This window comes from Lutra lutra, chromosome 14 (genome assembly GCF_902655055.1).
Source record: "Lutra lutra chromosome 14, mLutLut1.2, whole genome shotgun sequence".
Lineage (NCBI taxonomy): Eukaryota > Metazoa > Chordata > Mammalia > Carnivora > Mustelidae > Lutra > Lutra lutra.
This window is the reverse complement of record NC_062291.1, coordinates 58893836-58907863: the sequence shown is the minus strand read 5'-3', so window position 1 is coordinate 58907863 and position 14028 is coordinate 58893836. Positions and strand designations below refer to the sequence as shown.

Genomic DNA, 14028 nt, shown 5'->3' with positions numbered 1-14028 from the left:
ATGTCCTCAGGATTTGCTCCCTGCACACCCCCGACAGTAAACTCCCTGATAAGAGGCAGGACAGAGCTGGGGAAGGGGGCCCCTCCAGCATGCTCACAGGCTGCCTGACCTCCCCTCTCCCTTCTCCGAGCCTCAGTGGCCCTCATCCTTGAAATGGGAGTTTTGGGGCCCCCGTGAGCATAACACCTCGCACGTGGGAGCCCTACAGCGACCAGCACAGTGGCTGTCCTCTGCGGCCTGGAGGGGACCCGACTTATGCCTAGTGAACTGGTGGCCTCCTGAGACTCTGCCCCATGTGGACTCTGCGAGCTGCCTGTCCTCATGGCCCAAAGCCAAGTACAGCAGCTGAACTGCTGCTCCTCCTCTCTTCCCGTTTGCTCTGCCCCTCCCCCTGCCTGAGTCGCACAAAAGCTGACTGGAAGCAAATTCCTGGCCTGCTGCTGGGCAGGAATGGCTGCAAGGGGCCCAGGTCTCAGCAGGGCCTTGGGTGCTCCTCCCTGCCCGGCTTGGAGGCAAGCTCACTGGGGAGCCAAGGGACGCCTGAAGCCTGAGTACGATGCCGTGGTGATAGGAGCAGGTAACAGGGCTGTGCCCGAGCTGAGGGGCGGGGAGGGCAGCCCTGCTCAGATTCCCGGGGACACCACCATGCCCCACACTTCCCTCTGCTCTGGGCACAAGCTGGTCGGGATTTGGGCCAGAGCAGGGGTGGTGGTGGAAAGTCTGCTTAGTCTGTGAGCAGGCACTAAGGTTGTGGGGCTGGCTCTGCCATCAACTTGCTCCGTGGTCTGGGGCAGTTTCTTGCCCTCTCCAGGCTTGGGTCTTCCCTTCTAGAATGACCAGGGAGGAATAGGTGAGCTCAAGAGTTCCCACGTATCTCTTGCAAAATTAGCTAGTTGCCACCACATTCTTGGAAAGCAGAAGGTACACGAGGGTTGGGAACAAAGAGCCTTCGCATAAAAGACCCATGAAATCCAGCCACCCCGAGTGCCCCGAGTTCTGGTTACCACCACCTCCCCACTAGGACTACCCATTCCCTGAGGAAACTGGGAGATTCCTTAAAGAGGAGTTAGGAAAAAATTGAAATGAGTTGCAGAGTTACCAGCACATGTCTGGGGAGGGTGACACCCCCTGTTGTCTTGGCCGGCGGCAGCCCGGGTGTGCACCCCTGGACACAGGGGTCCCCGTACCCTCGGGCACATAGGGTCCTACTGGCCTTTGCTCATCCCCAGGCTCCGGGTGTCCGATTCCACCCCGTGACTGTGGGAGGCCAAAGGGCCTGGACCAGGTTGTCTTTGCTCAGAGCTTTCCACTCACACACCCGGGAGGCCCCAAATGTCACCTTCTGGCATTCTCTCCCACTGGGCTTAGACAGACAATGGCAGGATTGAAAGAAGATGCTCGTCACCGTTTTAAAGCTGCGTCCTGTCCTGCCAGCCCTTCATTCATGTGTGCCCTGAGAGCAGTCACGGCCAGAGAACATTCCAATGGCCCCTCCGGGAAAAATGTCTGAGAACATACATATGGAAGCTCATGATAAATACTGAAATAAAAGACGTAGAGCAGACACATTTACAAATAAGATACACAGTACTCTAAGTTCCAGGTAGCCAATTGGCTCTCACCAAATTTCTGTGCTTTTTGCTAAACATAACAACAAACCTGTGGTTACCCTCCACCAATCCGGCCATCTTGGAAAGGAACAAGGCTTGCTGTTTGCACTGACTTTAAAGAGTAGAACCAACGGGAAGCAACAGTCCCTTCTGAACTTCACTCGTCCAGTAATGGGAGAGGCTTAGCTCCATCAGATGACCTTTCTCCTGCACTGGGAGAACATTCTCTGGAGGTCTGTGCTGTTCACCGCAGAACAGCGGCAGCCACAGGCACACGACAGGGTTTCATCCGCACTGTTCGTGTTTTCTCCGTCACTTTCTTGCTTGGATCCGCCAGCAGAGTCACACCGCCCAGCCCCGAGGTGGACTGTCGGCTGGCTTCCCTGGTGCAAGGGCTCCCACCACGGCCTTTTGCAAGTTGCCACCGTGAGGGGCTGTGTGTGCCCCTGGGAGGGAGGCACGGCCGCTCAGAGGTAAAGAACCACGAGAACGAAGGTAATTGTAAACTGTGGAGAAACGATGAGGAAGTGACAAGTTTTGAGTGTTGATTACCTTTGTTTTCAATATAATGTATTTCACTGTAAGTTTATAATAATCTCAGTTTTAACAACGGTGGCCTTGGACGACCATCACAAACATCCCAGCTAGGGAAAGCCAGCTCCAGCCTTCAGTGACTGGTCTGGGCTCCATACCTGGAAGGTGTTCCCCCCACTCCCTGCTTTCTTGCCCTTGGTGACAACACAACCTCGATATCTCCTGGCAGGGAGGGTTGACTCCATGTCACCAGAGAGGCCTGAGTGGCCCACACGTCTGTGAGCCTCAGGTGTGAGTTTTTCCTTGACGTTGTTTCTGCCTTTGCTAAGCATTCAGGGCAGCCTGGTTTAATTAAGGGAATTTGGGGATCAAGTGAGGAACAGAGTGGCATCTTCGGAGAGAAGGGTTAGCTCTGCTCCCTGAGGTCACACCAGTATCCAGGGTCCTTGAAGATGAGCCCTGATTAGTCCCTTGACTAAATATGCCCAAGAATGACCCAAGGAGCTTATTAAAATGCAGTTTCTGGACCCTGTCCCTGGTGATTAGGATTCAGGGAAAGTCAGCGCATCCAGCCAGAATTTGGAGCGGGTCGGGTGCAGGGGCTGCAGGCCACACTTGAGAACCCACGTGCCTGGCTGTCCACGGATCTCTGGAGTCGGGCTGGAGATAGTCAGAGCCTGCAGCTTCAGACCCCCTTAGGAGGAAAGGACAGATCACCGGAAGCCCAAGGAAGGCTCAGGCAGGACTGGGGATGGGGTGGTGGAGGGCCAAGGGTCCTGGGCTGCTGGAATCTTGACCTTTGTCATTTAAGGTCTGTTTGTGCCTTTGTGGGCTCATGTGGGATGATGGAACTGGACCCAGTTGACTGGAAGCCTTCATTTCCCAAGATTTATGATCAGCATTGTTTAAGAGACAATAGCTACCATTTATCGCCGGGCTGCTGAGGGTCAGGTGCTCTACATATATTACTGGTTATTCTCGCCCCAACACTGCAAGAAGCCTGAAGCTCGTGGCCCATCAGAAAGACTCTCTGAGGGCCACGTCCTATAAATAGGAACCAGCTTGAGCCCAGGATGGTCGGCCTTTAATTTGATATATGTATTTGAGAGCAGGGCTTTCCAAACCCATGAATCCATCCAGCAAAGCTTCTAAACCAGAGCCCTGGGTGTGGTGCATAAACAATGAGTCTTGGAGCACTGAAAAATAAAATCAAATTTAAAAAAAGAAAAAAAAACTTTTCAAAAATATATAAAAATAGCATATTAACCATTCCCTTTTAAAGGAAATATAATCAAATAGATCATCACCTGCTTATCACGTGGTGAGTTAATATGAGTTCGTGAAACTTTTGTTTCTGTGGATACATGTGTATGTGGGGTGGGGGCCAGCTCACAGAGTAAGACACACTCTTCCTGTGGCTTGTGCTCAAAGAGGGAGCATTCCTTCAATGGAAGAGAAGTTGGCTCAATGACCTCTAAAATTCTGGGTGTCTCCGTGTGGAAAATGTAAAACAAAGTCAGCTCAGCCATGAAGAAATCCATCATGTGGGTCATCGCTGCCTCCTATTTATGGATGTTTGTCAAATTAATGGCCGAACGTTTGATTTGAGTGAGCGCCGGGTTCAGGCTGGTGCTCCGAGGACATAGTCTTCTGCTGACATCTTTGAAGATTCAGAGTGACCTTCTGTCACCAAGGAGAAACACGTGCCGAGTGTCGCAGACGAGACCCGTCCCCATTACCTGAAAACAACCCGGGCCTGCTCTCCGCCCCACAAGGGCTTTCCCATAAGCAGCTACATTTACCCTGAGAGTGAGGCAAGAGGAGACACTCCCAGCCCCTGGCCGCGCTAGACCACCTGCATCAGAATGACCCCTCGGGCTTGTGAGAAATCCATCCCCGGTCCCTGCCCAGCAGACTCTGGGGAAGGGTTTTGAATCCTCGTTCCCACAAGTTCTCGGATGTCCTGAAGCTTCTCAGAGCAGGAGAGGCACTAGTGTGCAACCTGAGCCCTCAAGTCAAGTTCAGGGGTCCCAACCCAGGGGTGGCCCTCCTAAGATTTTGGAAAAGAAACACATAGAAGACAGACAAATTCGCCTAGTCAGCCGGTGCTCCCTTAGCACATGCTGAAGCCGCATGTGTTTAATGACTTCCTTTGAACTGTTCTTATTCGGGGAACACTGGTGACTGACAAAGACAAAGCCATGTGCCTGAAGCCCTCTGGGGCACTAGAGCGGAGCACACTTGGGCAGAAGCAGCTGTGTTTGGTGGCAGCATGGCCCCTAGACGGGGAATCTGTGCCAGCGAGGGGGTCCAGCCCCAGCGTAGCAGCCAAGGAAACTGTGGCTCACTCTCCACCCATCACCTGCTTGTTCCCAAGTGACGGAAGCCCAGCAACGCGAGGCTTCGTGAGATAGCTTTTGTCTGATGACTGTGGGTTTCTCCTGTCCCTCACTCCAGCCTAGAGCCACTGGCTAGGCCAGGGTGACAGGACTTTTTTCAAGCTAGGGCAAGAGCCAGGGTTTTCTGACTCCCCACAGACCAGGTGACTTATGGCATCAAACAAGATGCTGTTAACACATCCAGGTACAGGAGGTACAACTCCCTGCTACCTCCCCAGAATTGTCATGAGCATGGGGACAGGGGTGGGTGACCATATTCCCCAAGGAGTGTGTCTATCTGCCCACTGACTACTGCTGCTTTCCTCCTCCCCCTTGTCTCATTGCAGGACACAACGGGCTGGTGGCTGTGAGTACCTACCCCCCACACCCCGCTTTCCTAGCCCCTGCACACCTGGCTGCTAGCCAGACGCAAGGAAGCTGGCACCGAGAAAGCCTGCAGGTTGCCGGCCGGGGAGAGGAGGGAGGCCGGCTTGTCTCCTCTCCCTGGCGCCCACAAGTGGCTTTCGAAAGGGTATCCACGGTAGTTAAGGAGGCTAGCAGGGGCTCCTTTTCCTTTCCTTAATGTACGTGCATTTCCACCATGACTTTGGGAGAGTCAGGGGGCTTTCAGAAACAAGATGATGACAAGGTGGGAAAGTATGTAACTGGCAGAACCGGGGAGACAGGTTAGAGCCTCGCATGCTGGGGCCAGGTGGGGCCCTCTGACTACAGATTATGGGCAGCCCCCGTGCTCCCCAGCTGGGTCAAGGCTGAAGTGCCCAGCAGCTACATGACCCCAAGTGCATCCTGGAGAAAGCAAGGAAGCAAGCCTAGGAAAGGAGGCAGGGCCCTGCTCCCAACACCACTGGCTCCTCCAACCAAAGCTGAGCCAGGCCAGGGGTAGCCTAAGGCTGTGCTTCTCAAACTCTGGTCCTGGCACCCCTCCGAGGCCGCTGTATGTGCTAGAGGGTGTTCACAAGACAAACTTGGATCATCTCCCTGAAGCAACGGCTGCTCCAGGATATCGATACAGGGGGACCTCAGCACGTTGGGGAGGACGGGCTACGAGACCGGTGGTCAATCTGAACACTTCCCCTGACATACTAGTTTTACGTGAACGTTTTACAGGGAGCATTATGTAACTCAACCTATCAGTAATTTAAAACATGGATTCTATGCTAATAGAAACACAGGTTCGTCCTCCAGCTCTGCCACTTTCTATCTGTGAAGGTCAAGGCAAGTCGTTCAGGCTTTCTGAGCCACAATAGGATGGGAAAAAAAACACCCACTCTCAGAGTTGCTATGAAGCGAACAGAGGACATGCTTCAAGGACCTGCCATCCAAGGTCTCCCAGATGGGGACTCAGCCCAGGGGAGGCTGGTGTCTGCGCCCCCAGCCCAAGACCCAGGGCCCCCCAAGCACAGCCCTGCAGTTCATGGAGTCAGGGGGTAATTGGCTGTGAGGGCTGGGAGGTAGGGGGGCCGTGAGGCAGCTCAGGAAGGAGGGGATTGGAAGAACCTGTTCTAGGATTTGAGCTCAGGTTGGATGACTGGGAGGACAGTGTGAGGATGCAGGGTCTGCTCTAGATTGGATACCGTCAGAAAGTGGGAGCACCCCCGTGACTGGACATTTCGATGAATCTTACCTATCGGGGGGGGGGGGGCAATAAGAGGAGAGGGTGCCTGGTAAGGAAGTAGCAGCCACTTATTCTGGCTAAAAGAGGTATAAGGTATTTTGTGGGTGACTAAGAGCCCTTGTTTGTACTCAGACAGAATCGTGAAGTGGTCTAGCTCTGCCTGATTTTCAGTGGTCTCAGAACCTGCTTGTCCGAGGTGTCATCATTCTGTGAGGCTGTTCGTGGCTAATGTGAGAAGGACACGGCGTACCTTTGAGGGCCAGGCTGTGTCCCAGTGCCAGGGCGGCTCTGCTTTCTTCCTCACTGGGATGGGTCAGGAGTATAGGTCCTCGGTCCAGACCCTCTGGGTTCAATTCCCAACAGCTCTCCTCAGGAGCTCCATGAGCCTGAGGCAAGCTGTTAACTTCCTTGGGCCTCCGTTTCCTCATCTGTGAGATGGGGAGAACCGTAGTGCCCACCTCTAGGGTTGTGAGCTGGATTAAACAGTGTCTGGCAGTGAACTTTTATTAATTTACTTTTTAAAGATTTTGTTTATTTGACAGAGAGAATGAGCACCAGCGGGGGGAGCAGCAGGCAGAGGGAGAGGGAGAAGCAGGCGCCCAGTGTGGGCCTGGATACCAGGCCCCTGTGGTCATGACCGAAGGCAGATGCTTAACCAACTGAGCCACCCAGGTGCTCCTGCCTCTCCGTGCTTGTGAGGAGACATGAGGCTTGCCCCGACCTGGGGAAGCTGGGCAGCCCGGGCAGGGCTGGGCACGGTGCAGTAGGACTTCACAGAACCAGGCCATGTAGGAGGGAAGGTCACCACTGGGACACGGAGGGGCAGGAATGGTCACGTCGCGTCTCACAAGACATCTGGGCAAGTGGGAATTTATGAAGGAAGCAAGGGAATGGCATTCCCAGAGGCAGGAACAGCATGAGCCTAGGGCCAGCAGGCCGGCCCTATAGCGGGACCCCTGAGCCAGCAGGTTGGTCCCCAGGATGAAAAGAGGGCCCTGTGTGCCCTTCAGGCGGCGTACCTGCAGAGACTGGGGGTGGACACAGCCGTCTTCGAGAGACGCCCTGTGATCGGGGGTGCAGCTGTTACAGAGGAGATCATTCCAGGTGAGCCCTGAGAGGTGGGGGTGGCAGAGGGAACCTCTGGTGACTGCTGGTGACTGCTGGTGACTGTCTTCACTGGATTCTGTTTCAGGGTTTAAGTTCTCCCGAGCGTCCTACCTCCTCAGCCTGCTGAGGCCGCAGATTTACACTGACCTGGAGTTGAAGGTACAACCCCCCAGGGCCCAAAAATGGGGGGGGGGGGGCAGTTCCAGCTTCCCACCCTACCTGGGTGAAGCCTCCCTATTTTGTGCCCACATGGTTCCCTGCACCTGGGTGTCTCTTCCAGCGGAGGGTTTGTCTGCCCCACATGCTCTCCTCAGTGCAGGCCCACAGATGGGCTTTGTCTAGCCTACCCAGGGTCTTACAAATGGGAAATTTCACAGAAAAAAATAGACATCTTTTGAAGAACGCGCCTTGGTGTCTTGCATGGGACTGGGTTTCCAGCTCTGCTGGGCCCCATCACTGCCTGGCGTCTCGCCTGGCCCTCGCTGATGACCTGCCTGAACCCCTGGGCCTTCGACAAAAGCCTGATTTCTGCCCTCGTTAAACTTTAGGTCCTGTTACCACTGTGGGCAGCTTGAGCCCGAAGCTGGCCCCCAGGGACCTTCACCTCCTCTGACTCCCGGGCTGCTCTGAGGGGAGTCCCGAGAATGCTCAGTGCCCCTTGCTGACGTCTAGTCAGCTTAACCTCGGTCCACAGGCTGGCACAGCTTGGCCCTGTCCTTTCAGATTCCTGTCACCCCCGCTGCCTCTTTTGGAAGCTGGGCGACCACATCCCTGGGGCCCACTTAGCCTCTCCCCGCTGGATGTCTCTGTCACCTCCACTCGGGAAAAAGGGTCCTGTGTGTCATCCGTGTGAGAAGCTGTGAGCATTTGAGCAGCAACTTTGCTCTAAATTGAAAGTTTGAAGTTATTAAGACATTCAGCCACTGTTGCCTACTGAGAGAGAGATTGAGAGAGAGCGCGTGAGCGAGCCACCCGCCAGGCAGGACAGGATGAAGTCCAGCCAAGGCCGGGGAAAGGGACTCCGTCTTCAGCCCATGTCAGACTACAGCTGAAGACAGCTTGCAAACACACCAGTTACACACAGTGGCAGACGTGGCTGTGGGTGGGGACTATGGGTACACCCTCCTTTTTGAAAAATCTAACTTATGAAAACTCAGGATCACAGAATAGAAATTTTCATGTGCGTATTCTCTTTATAAAAATAAGTTACTCACTTGAGGGGCGCCTGGGTGGCTCAGTCAGTTAAGCATCTGCCTTCAGCTCAGGTCATGATCCCAGGGTCCTGGGATCGAGCCCCATGTCGGGCTCCCTGCTCAGTGGGGAGTCTGCTTCTTCCTCTTCCTCTGCCCCTGCTCGTGTGTTTTCTCTCTCTCTCTCTCTTGCTCACTGTCTCTCTCTCTCAAATACATAAACAAAATCTTAAAAAAAAAAAAATTTACTCCTTTGAAAATGGCTTCTTTCATAGGGCTTCTTTAACTAGGAAACCCGCCCCCCCCCCCCACTGAATTGAGTATATGCTTTGACTTCCTGTCTTGGGTTGCATTAATAGGAGCATGGTGCTCAAATCAAGGGAGAAAATAGTCCTGCTTTGTGATACACAGAACTAACTCCACATGGAGTACGAAGCACCTTCTCTAACAGGACACTGACAGGCTGGACAGCATTTCCAGGAGGGCAGCTAAACTCTGGGAATGTTCTGTTTCCAAACAACAGTGAAGAACAGTTATTTCAGCAGTGTCACAACTCCGGCTACGAGCTCTAAGGCTCTAGCTACTGGTCTTCACCTATGAGGCAGGAATGTTAGTGTCCCATTCTATGACGAGGGAACTAAGGTTCTGGGATGTTAGGTTCACATGCTAGGAAACGACAGAGAGCTTGAACCAGGCCCGGCTGCCTCCCACTGCCCGTTCTTGGGCTCCCACGTGCCGGCACAGGCATCCTAGAGCCATCCTGCTCAGCCCCACGCCTTCCAGCACATTGCAGTTTGCAGTGGACAAGGTCACAGACAGGAGCTTCCCGCGCAGCCCGGTCTGAGCTCACAGACTCTGAGACCTAATGGGCCAACTTGAATTCCTCCCTGATGGTTTTATTAGCTGCCACATGGTGCCTCATCTTCCTCATCAGCAAGATGAGGATGGTAAGGGTACCCATCTCATAAGGCTATTGTGGCGGTTAATAGGTTTGTCTGGGGCATGCTCTGTACCCCAAAATTGTCAGCTAGCATTATGACTCCCATGTCACATTTGAGAACCTGAGGTTCCAGAAAAACAAGACAGCATCCCTGGGGCCTCTCCCCAGTTAGACCAAGTCCTCACCTGAAGTGTGAGTCTTGGCTTTGGTGCCACTGCCTCTCTTGCCACCCTTGAGCCAGAGGATGGTTTCCCCCACCCACATGGGGCCTCCATGGGGCTTGTCTTCTGGGTCTCAGTTTCCACAGCTGTCACCAAGAGCATCAGATTGGATCACCTCCTGGTTCTGTCCACTAGATAACAGGTTTGCTTTAAAAATGGCCCCACAGTAAGTAGTGGGCTCCAGGCTGGGAGGGTGGAGTTCCGCCCTGGTGGGGTCTTCCCTCCCACGTCAGCAAGCAGCCACCTTGTCCAGCTCTCCCTGGGCCAGCCTGGACTTCATTCAAGTGGCAACCCCTTGTCTTCCCTTCCCTTCACTAATAATCTTCTGGGTCTCAGCCAGATCACTGTGCTCCTGCTTTACTCCAGGAAACCTGAGTCAGGGCCCTCCAACTTTCAGGTCTCTCGGAACAACCTGGGAAACTGATGGGATCCTGACCCAAGAGCTGATTCTGCAGGACTGTGGTGGGGCTGGGGACCACAGCTTTTGGATCTCTCTTACCTCTGGTCCCTCATATATACCTTGCCCCTTCCTAGCAATTTCCACCTGGCTGAGAATGCTCCTGGGGGAATCAGAAGAAGGTTTCTGTTCTTATAAGAGGAAAACTACATAATTAAGCAAAGCTAATGGGGATTTAACAACTCTCTTCTTATTCTGACACCACATAGCTAAAACCATCAAGAATGACAAAGGTCGGGGCGCCTGGGTGGCTCAGTGGGTTAAGGCCTTTGCCTTTGGCTCAGGTCATGATCCCAGGACCCTGGGATTGAGCCCCACATTGGGCTCTCTGCTCAGCAGGGAGCCTGCTTCCCTTCCTCTCTCTCTGCCTACTTGTGATCTCTCTCTGTCAAATAAATAAATAAAATCTTAAAAAATAATGACAAAGATCCAATTTATGAGAAAGTCCTGGAATCAGATGAAAAAATTGCTCATATTCAATTAGTTATACTTGGAAGCCAGTCTTGGGTCCCTTATTTGGGGTGGGTTATTGATTCATTCATTCAGTAAATGCTTCTGAGACCCTGCCCTGCGTTCCTCGCTGGCAGAAGCCCTTGGGGACACCGTGGTGAGGGAGGGGGAAGGCTTCTTCCCTTAGTAAGAGGACTTCAGGTAGAGGAAGTAGTACCCGAAGAAAGGAAAACAAGACAATATGATAGTGAGGAACCAGAGGTCCAGCCTGGACTGCCTGACCAAGACAGCTTTCCTGAGGAGGTGACATTTGAGCTGACACGCAAACGCTAAGGACTTACCGGCCTTGTGGTCACTTGAGCAGAGGGTGTTCCAATCAGAGGGAGATAGAGATGGACTGGCCCACGGTGGAAGAAAGCAGACAAGGGATGGGGCGGCAGATGGTGTGAGAGAGGAACTGGGACCAGCTGAGATAGGGCCTTGTAGGCTGTGAGGGAGGGACTGCAATTTATCCTGAATGCCGTGGGCAGAGGAAGAGGAGAGATGGGGTTTGTAACTTCACGAAAGGTCAGTCCACCTGTTGGGTGCTGTGGAATGTGGAAGCAGCTGTGTTCTCAAGGAGACTGGCGAGGCAGCAGCTGCAGGGGTCTGCAGGATGGCGGCTTGGGCTGAGGGGCGGTGGAGACGGAGAGAAGCACTCAACTTCCGGAGAGACCAGGCCAGTGAGACGTGGTGATGGATGGGATGAAGGGGAAGGAAAAGGAGAAACTAAGGATGCTTCCTGGGTGAGAAAGAGTTTACTAAGTCGAGAGAGCAAAACCAAGCTGGAACTTCCTCCAGCTTGGATCAGAGACATTTCCCCAAAGTGGAGTGAGGAAGGACCCTGGAGGTCTCCCAGCCCAAACCCCTACCAATGTTTGGATTCACCTCCACAGTGTGCTCCATCCGTGGCGATCCCGCCATCTGGGATATCTCCGGCTTAGGTAAATGTCAGTTGTAATTGTTGTAGAGGGCTTTTGGGTTCTTTGTATTTTCTAGAATTTCTCCTCACAGCTCTTGTTTCTGCTTCTGGACAGGTCCCCTGTCTGAAACATGGCATTCATTTATTCAATCAACAGAATACATGTTAATTGCAGTACCTCAGGGGCTGGGGATAGAGCCCTGAGCAAAGGGACTATGCCCCTGAGCCCACAGAGCTTACAGTCTACCGGGGGTGGGGCGGGGTGGGGAAGACACGGGGAAACTAAGTATGCAGTTAGCCAGGTGGCAGTGAGTGTTTCAGAGACAAAGCAGGCTGAGGGGACCAGAAGTGAGGGGTGTGTAAGGGAGGTCTTGCCTCTCGGGTGATAGCAGTCCCTGGGAGAGGGAGCTGGCCACGTGTCTGGGAAAGAAGTCTCTAGATGCCAGATTCACCAGGTTAAACACGTTAAAGACGTACAGCTTTCAGTATGCTGACCATCCCTCAATAGAGTGGTTTCAGAAAAAAGTTGTCTCTAGTGGGAAGAGTAAGTCTTATTTGTGGGGATAGCGCAGGTCCCTTTTGTATTATCTATACTCCATCAAAAAAGTAGCTGTGCTCTTGGAAAGTTCTGTTTGCCAGTCAAATATTTGTAAATCAAATCATATTTTAAATACTTCGAGGGAACTTCCCTTTAAAGTGACCCTGGAGTAAATGAGTCTGCAAAGTAAATAAAATTTTTGGATGTGAATAATTTATCTACCTTATAAGTATGGATTTTTACATAACCATTACTTTCTTGTGTCTTTCTACATTTTAATTATTTATTTCTGAAATGGGGGTAGTTATAGACCAGTGCTGAGAGACAAAGCTTTGGAGTCACAGAGATGTGGTTTTGAAACCTAGACCCACCTCCCAAGGTGACCTTGGCCAACTTCCCTCTCTGCTCTGAGCCTCTGTTGTTTTATTTGTGCAATGAGGACCATTAACTTACAGTCATTGTGAGGTGATCGTTGTAAACCCCAGGACAGTCACTGGCACAGGGTAGCATGGTATGCTACGATGTGGCATGGCGGGGTTCGGTGTGGTGTGGTATGGCGTGGTGTGGTGGGGTGTGACGTGGTCTGCCACAAGGATGCCTGGGCGAGAGCGCTTTTGTATACTATACTGTATAATAAGAAGCAGCAGCACCTGCCTTGGGGAACTGTACTCAGGTACCCAAATGGCTGCAAACAATCAGAGAAGGGTCAAGGGCAGAGGACACAGACCCCTTCAACTGTTGCTATGCTGTGTGTGTTCTGCAGAAACACGGGCTGAAGGTTCATCTTCGAGACCCCTACTCCTTCACCCCAATGCTGGAAGAGGGCTTGGGGAGCAAGGTGCCCAGGTCCCTTCTTTTGGGCATGGACATGGCGGAAAACCAGAAGCAGATTGCCCAGTTCTCACGGAAAGATGCCCAGGTAGGGAAAGGGACCAGCGACGGATCTCCTCCTCCCTCGACAGCCTGTAGGTGGCTCTTGAAAGGAATTGGGCCTGGTTGGAGTCATCCTAGAGCATGTTGTCCAAAGACCATGAGGGCTTGAACAGGCCATCTCTCCTGCCCTCGGAGGGCTCCAGTCTGTGGCAGCCTCTGATCTCAGATTTTTCAAAGAGGAAGGGATGGAGAACACTGATTACGACCAGCGGGCACTGGGGACACCTGGGTGGCTCAGTGGGTTAACCGTCTTCCTCCATCTCAGGTCATGATCCCAGGGTCCTGAGCAGGGAGCCTGCTTCTCCCTCTACCCGTCCCTGTCCACTCATGCTCACTTTCTATCAAATAAATAAAATCTTAAAAAAAAAGAAAAAAAGACCAGTGGACACTGGACAACCTCAAACCTGTGTGTGTTCAGTATGAGGCCACTGTTCAGGTGGTCTCTGCCAGCTGAATTTTAAAAGGGAATCCACTGGTATGTACTTATACTGCACGTGCTTCCATCTCGCCTGCCTTTGGAAGGAACTGCAGGTGCTTATCAGTGTTAAAGCCTATGAAAGCCAAAAAGAAGGATGAAGGGAGGATCAGAGACAATTAAGGATGGAATGAACTGGATCAGGTATTTAGGACAAGAGAGGAATAATAAATATTCATTGTACTTGGCATCACTCCCCTGGCAGCCCAAGGCAAGAAATTGTCCAGGATGGCGCGAGGTGTGCTGGAAGGCAGACATACATCTGAAGGAGAATGCACACTTTCTTCCTGGGAGTGCATCATAAGGAACTTGTTGGGTAGCTTCACGTATGTGAACCATGGAATAATGTTAGGGGCCTGGTGTGCCTGGTTTTGCAGATTTGGATTCTTTGAAGGGACATATATTGGTACCAAGCCTAGGTACCACCTGACGGCATAGCATGAACTCCTGTCTCAATGAGGACTTTTCCAGAAGAAGACCTAGATTAACACAATCCACCTGTGTTGCTTTTTGTACTCTAGTATTGGGTAAAACCAAGAGAACCACCAACACTCAGTATCTCTCCTAAGCCAGTGATGATCCGAATCACCTGGGGGGC

The 14028-nt window shown here is 52.5% G+C and overlaps 1 protein-coding gene across 1 annotated transcript in view; it reads left to right on the top strand.

Annotated features, from left to right (window-relative positions):
- The first annotated feature begins 389 nt into the window (after positions 1–389).
- Positions 390–14028, top strand: part of PYROXD2 (pyridine nucleotide-disulphide oxidoreductase domain 2) — a 30429-nt gene continuing 16790 nt past the window's right edge. Inside the window, exons 1-5 of the mRNA XM_047702471.1 lie at positions 390–577; positions 4870–4889; positions 7169–7262; positions 7351–7424; positions 12786–12941. Of these exons, the coding sequence (XP_047558427.1) occupies positions 451–577; positions 4870–4889; positions 7169–7262; positions 7351–7424; positions 12786–12941 (471 nt within the window). The 5' untranslated portion in view covers positions 390–450. The remainder of the gene's footprint in view (positions 578–4869; positions 4890–7168; positions 7263–7350; positions 7425–12785; positions 12942–14028) is intronic.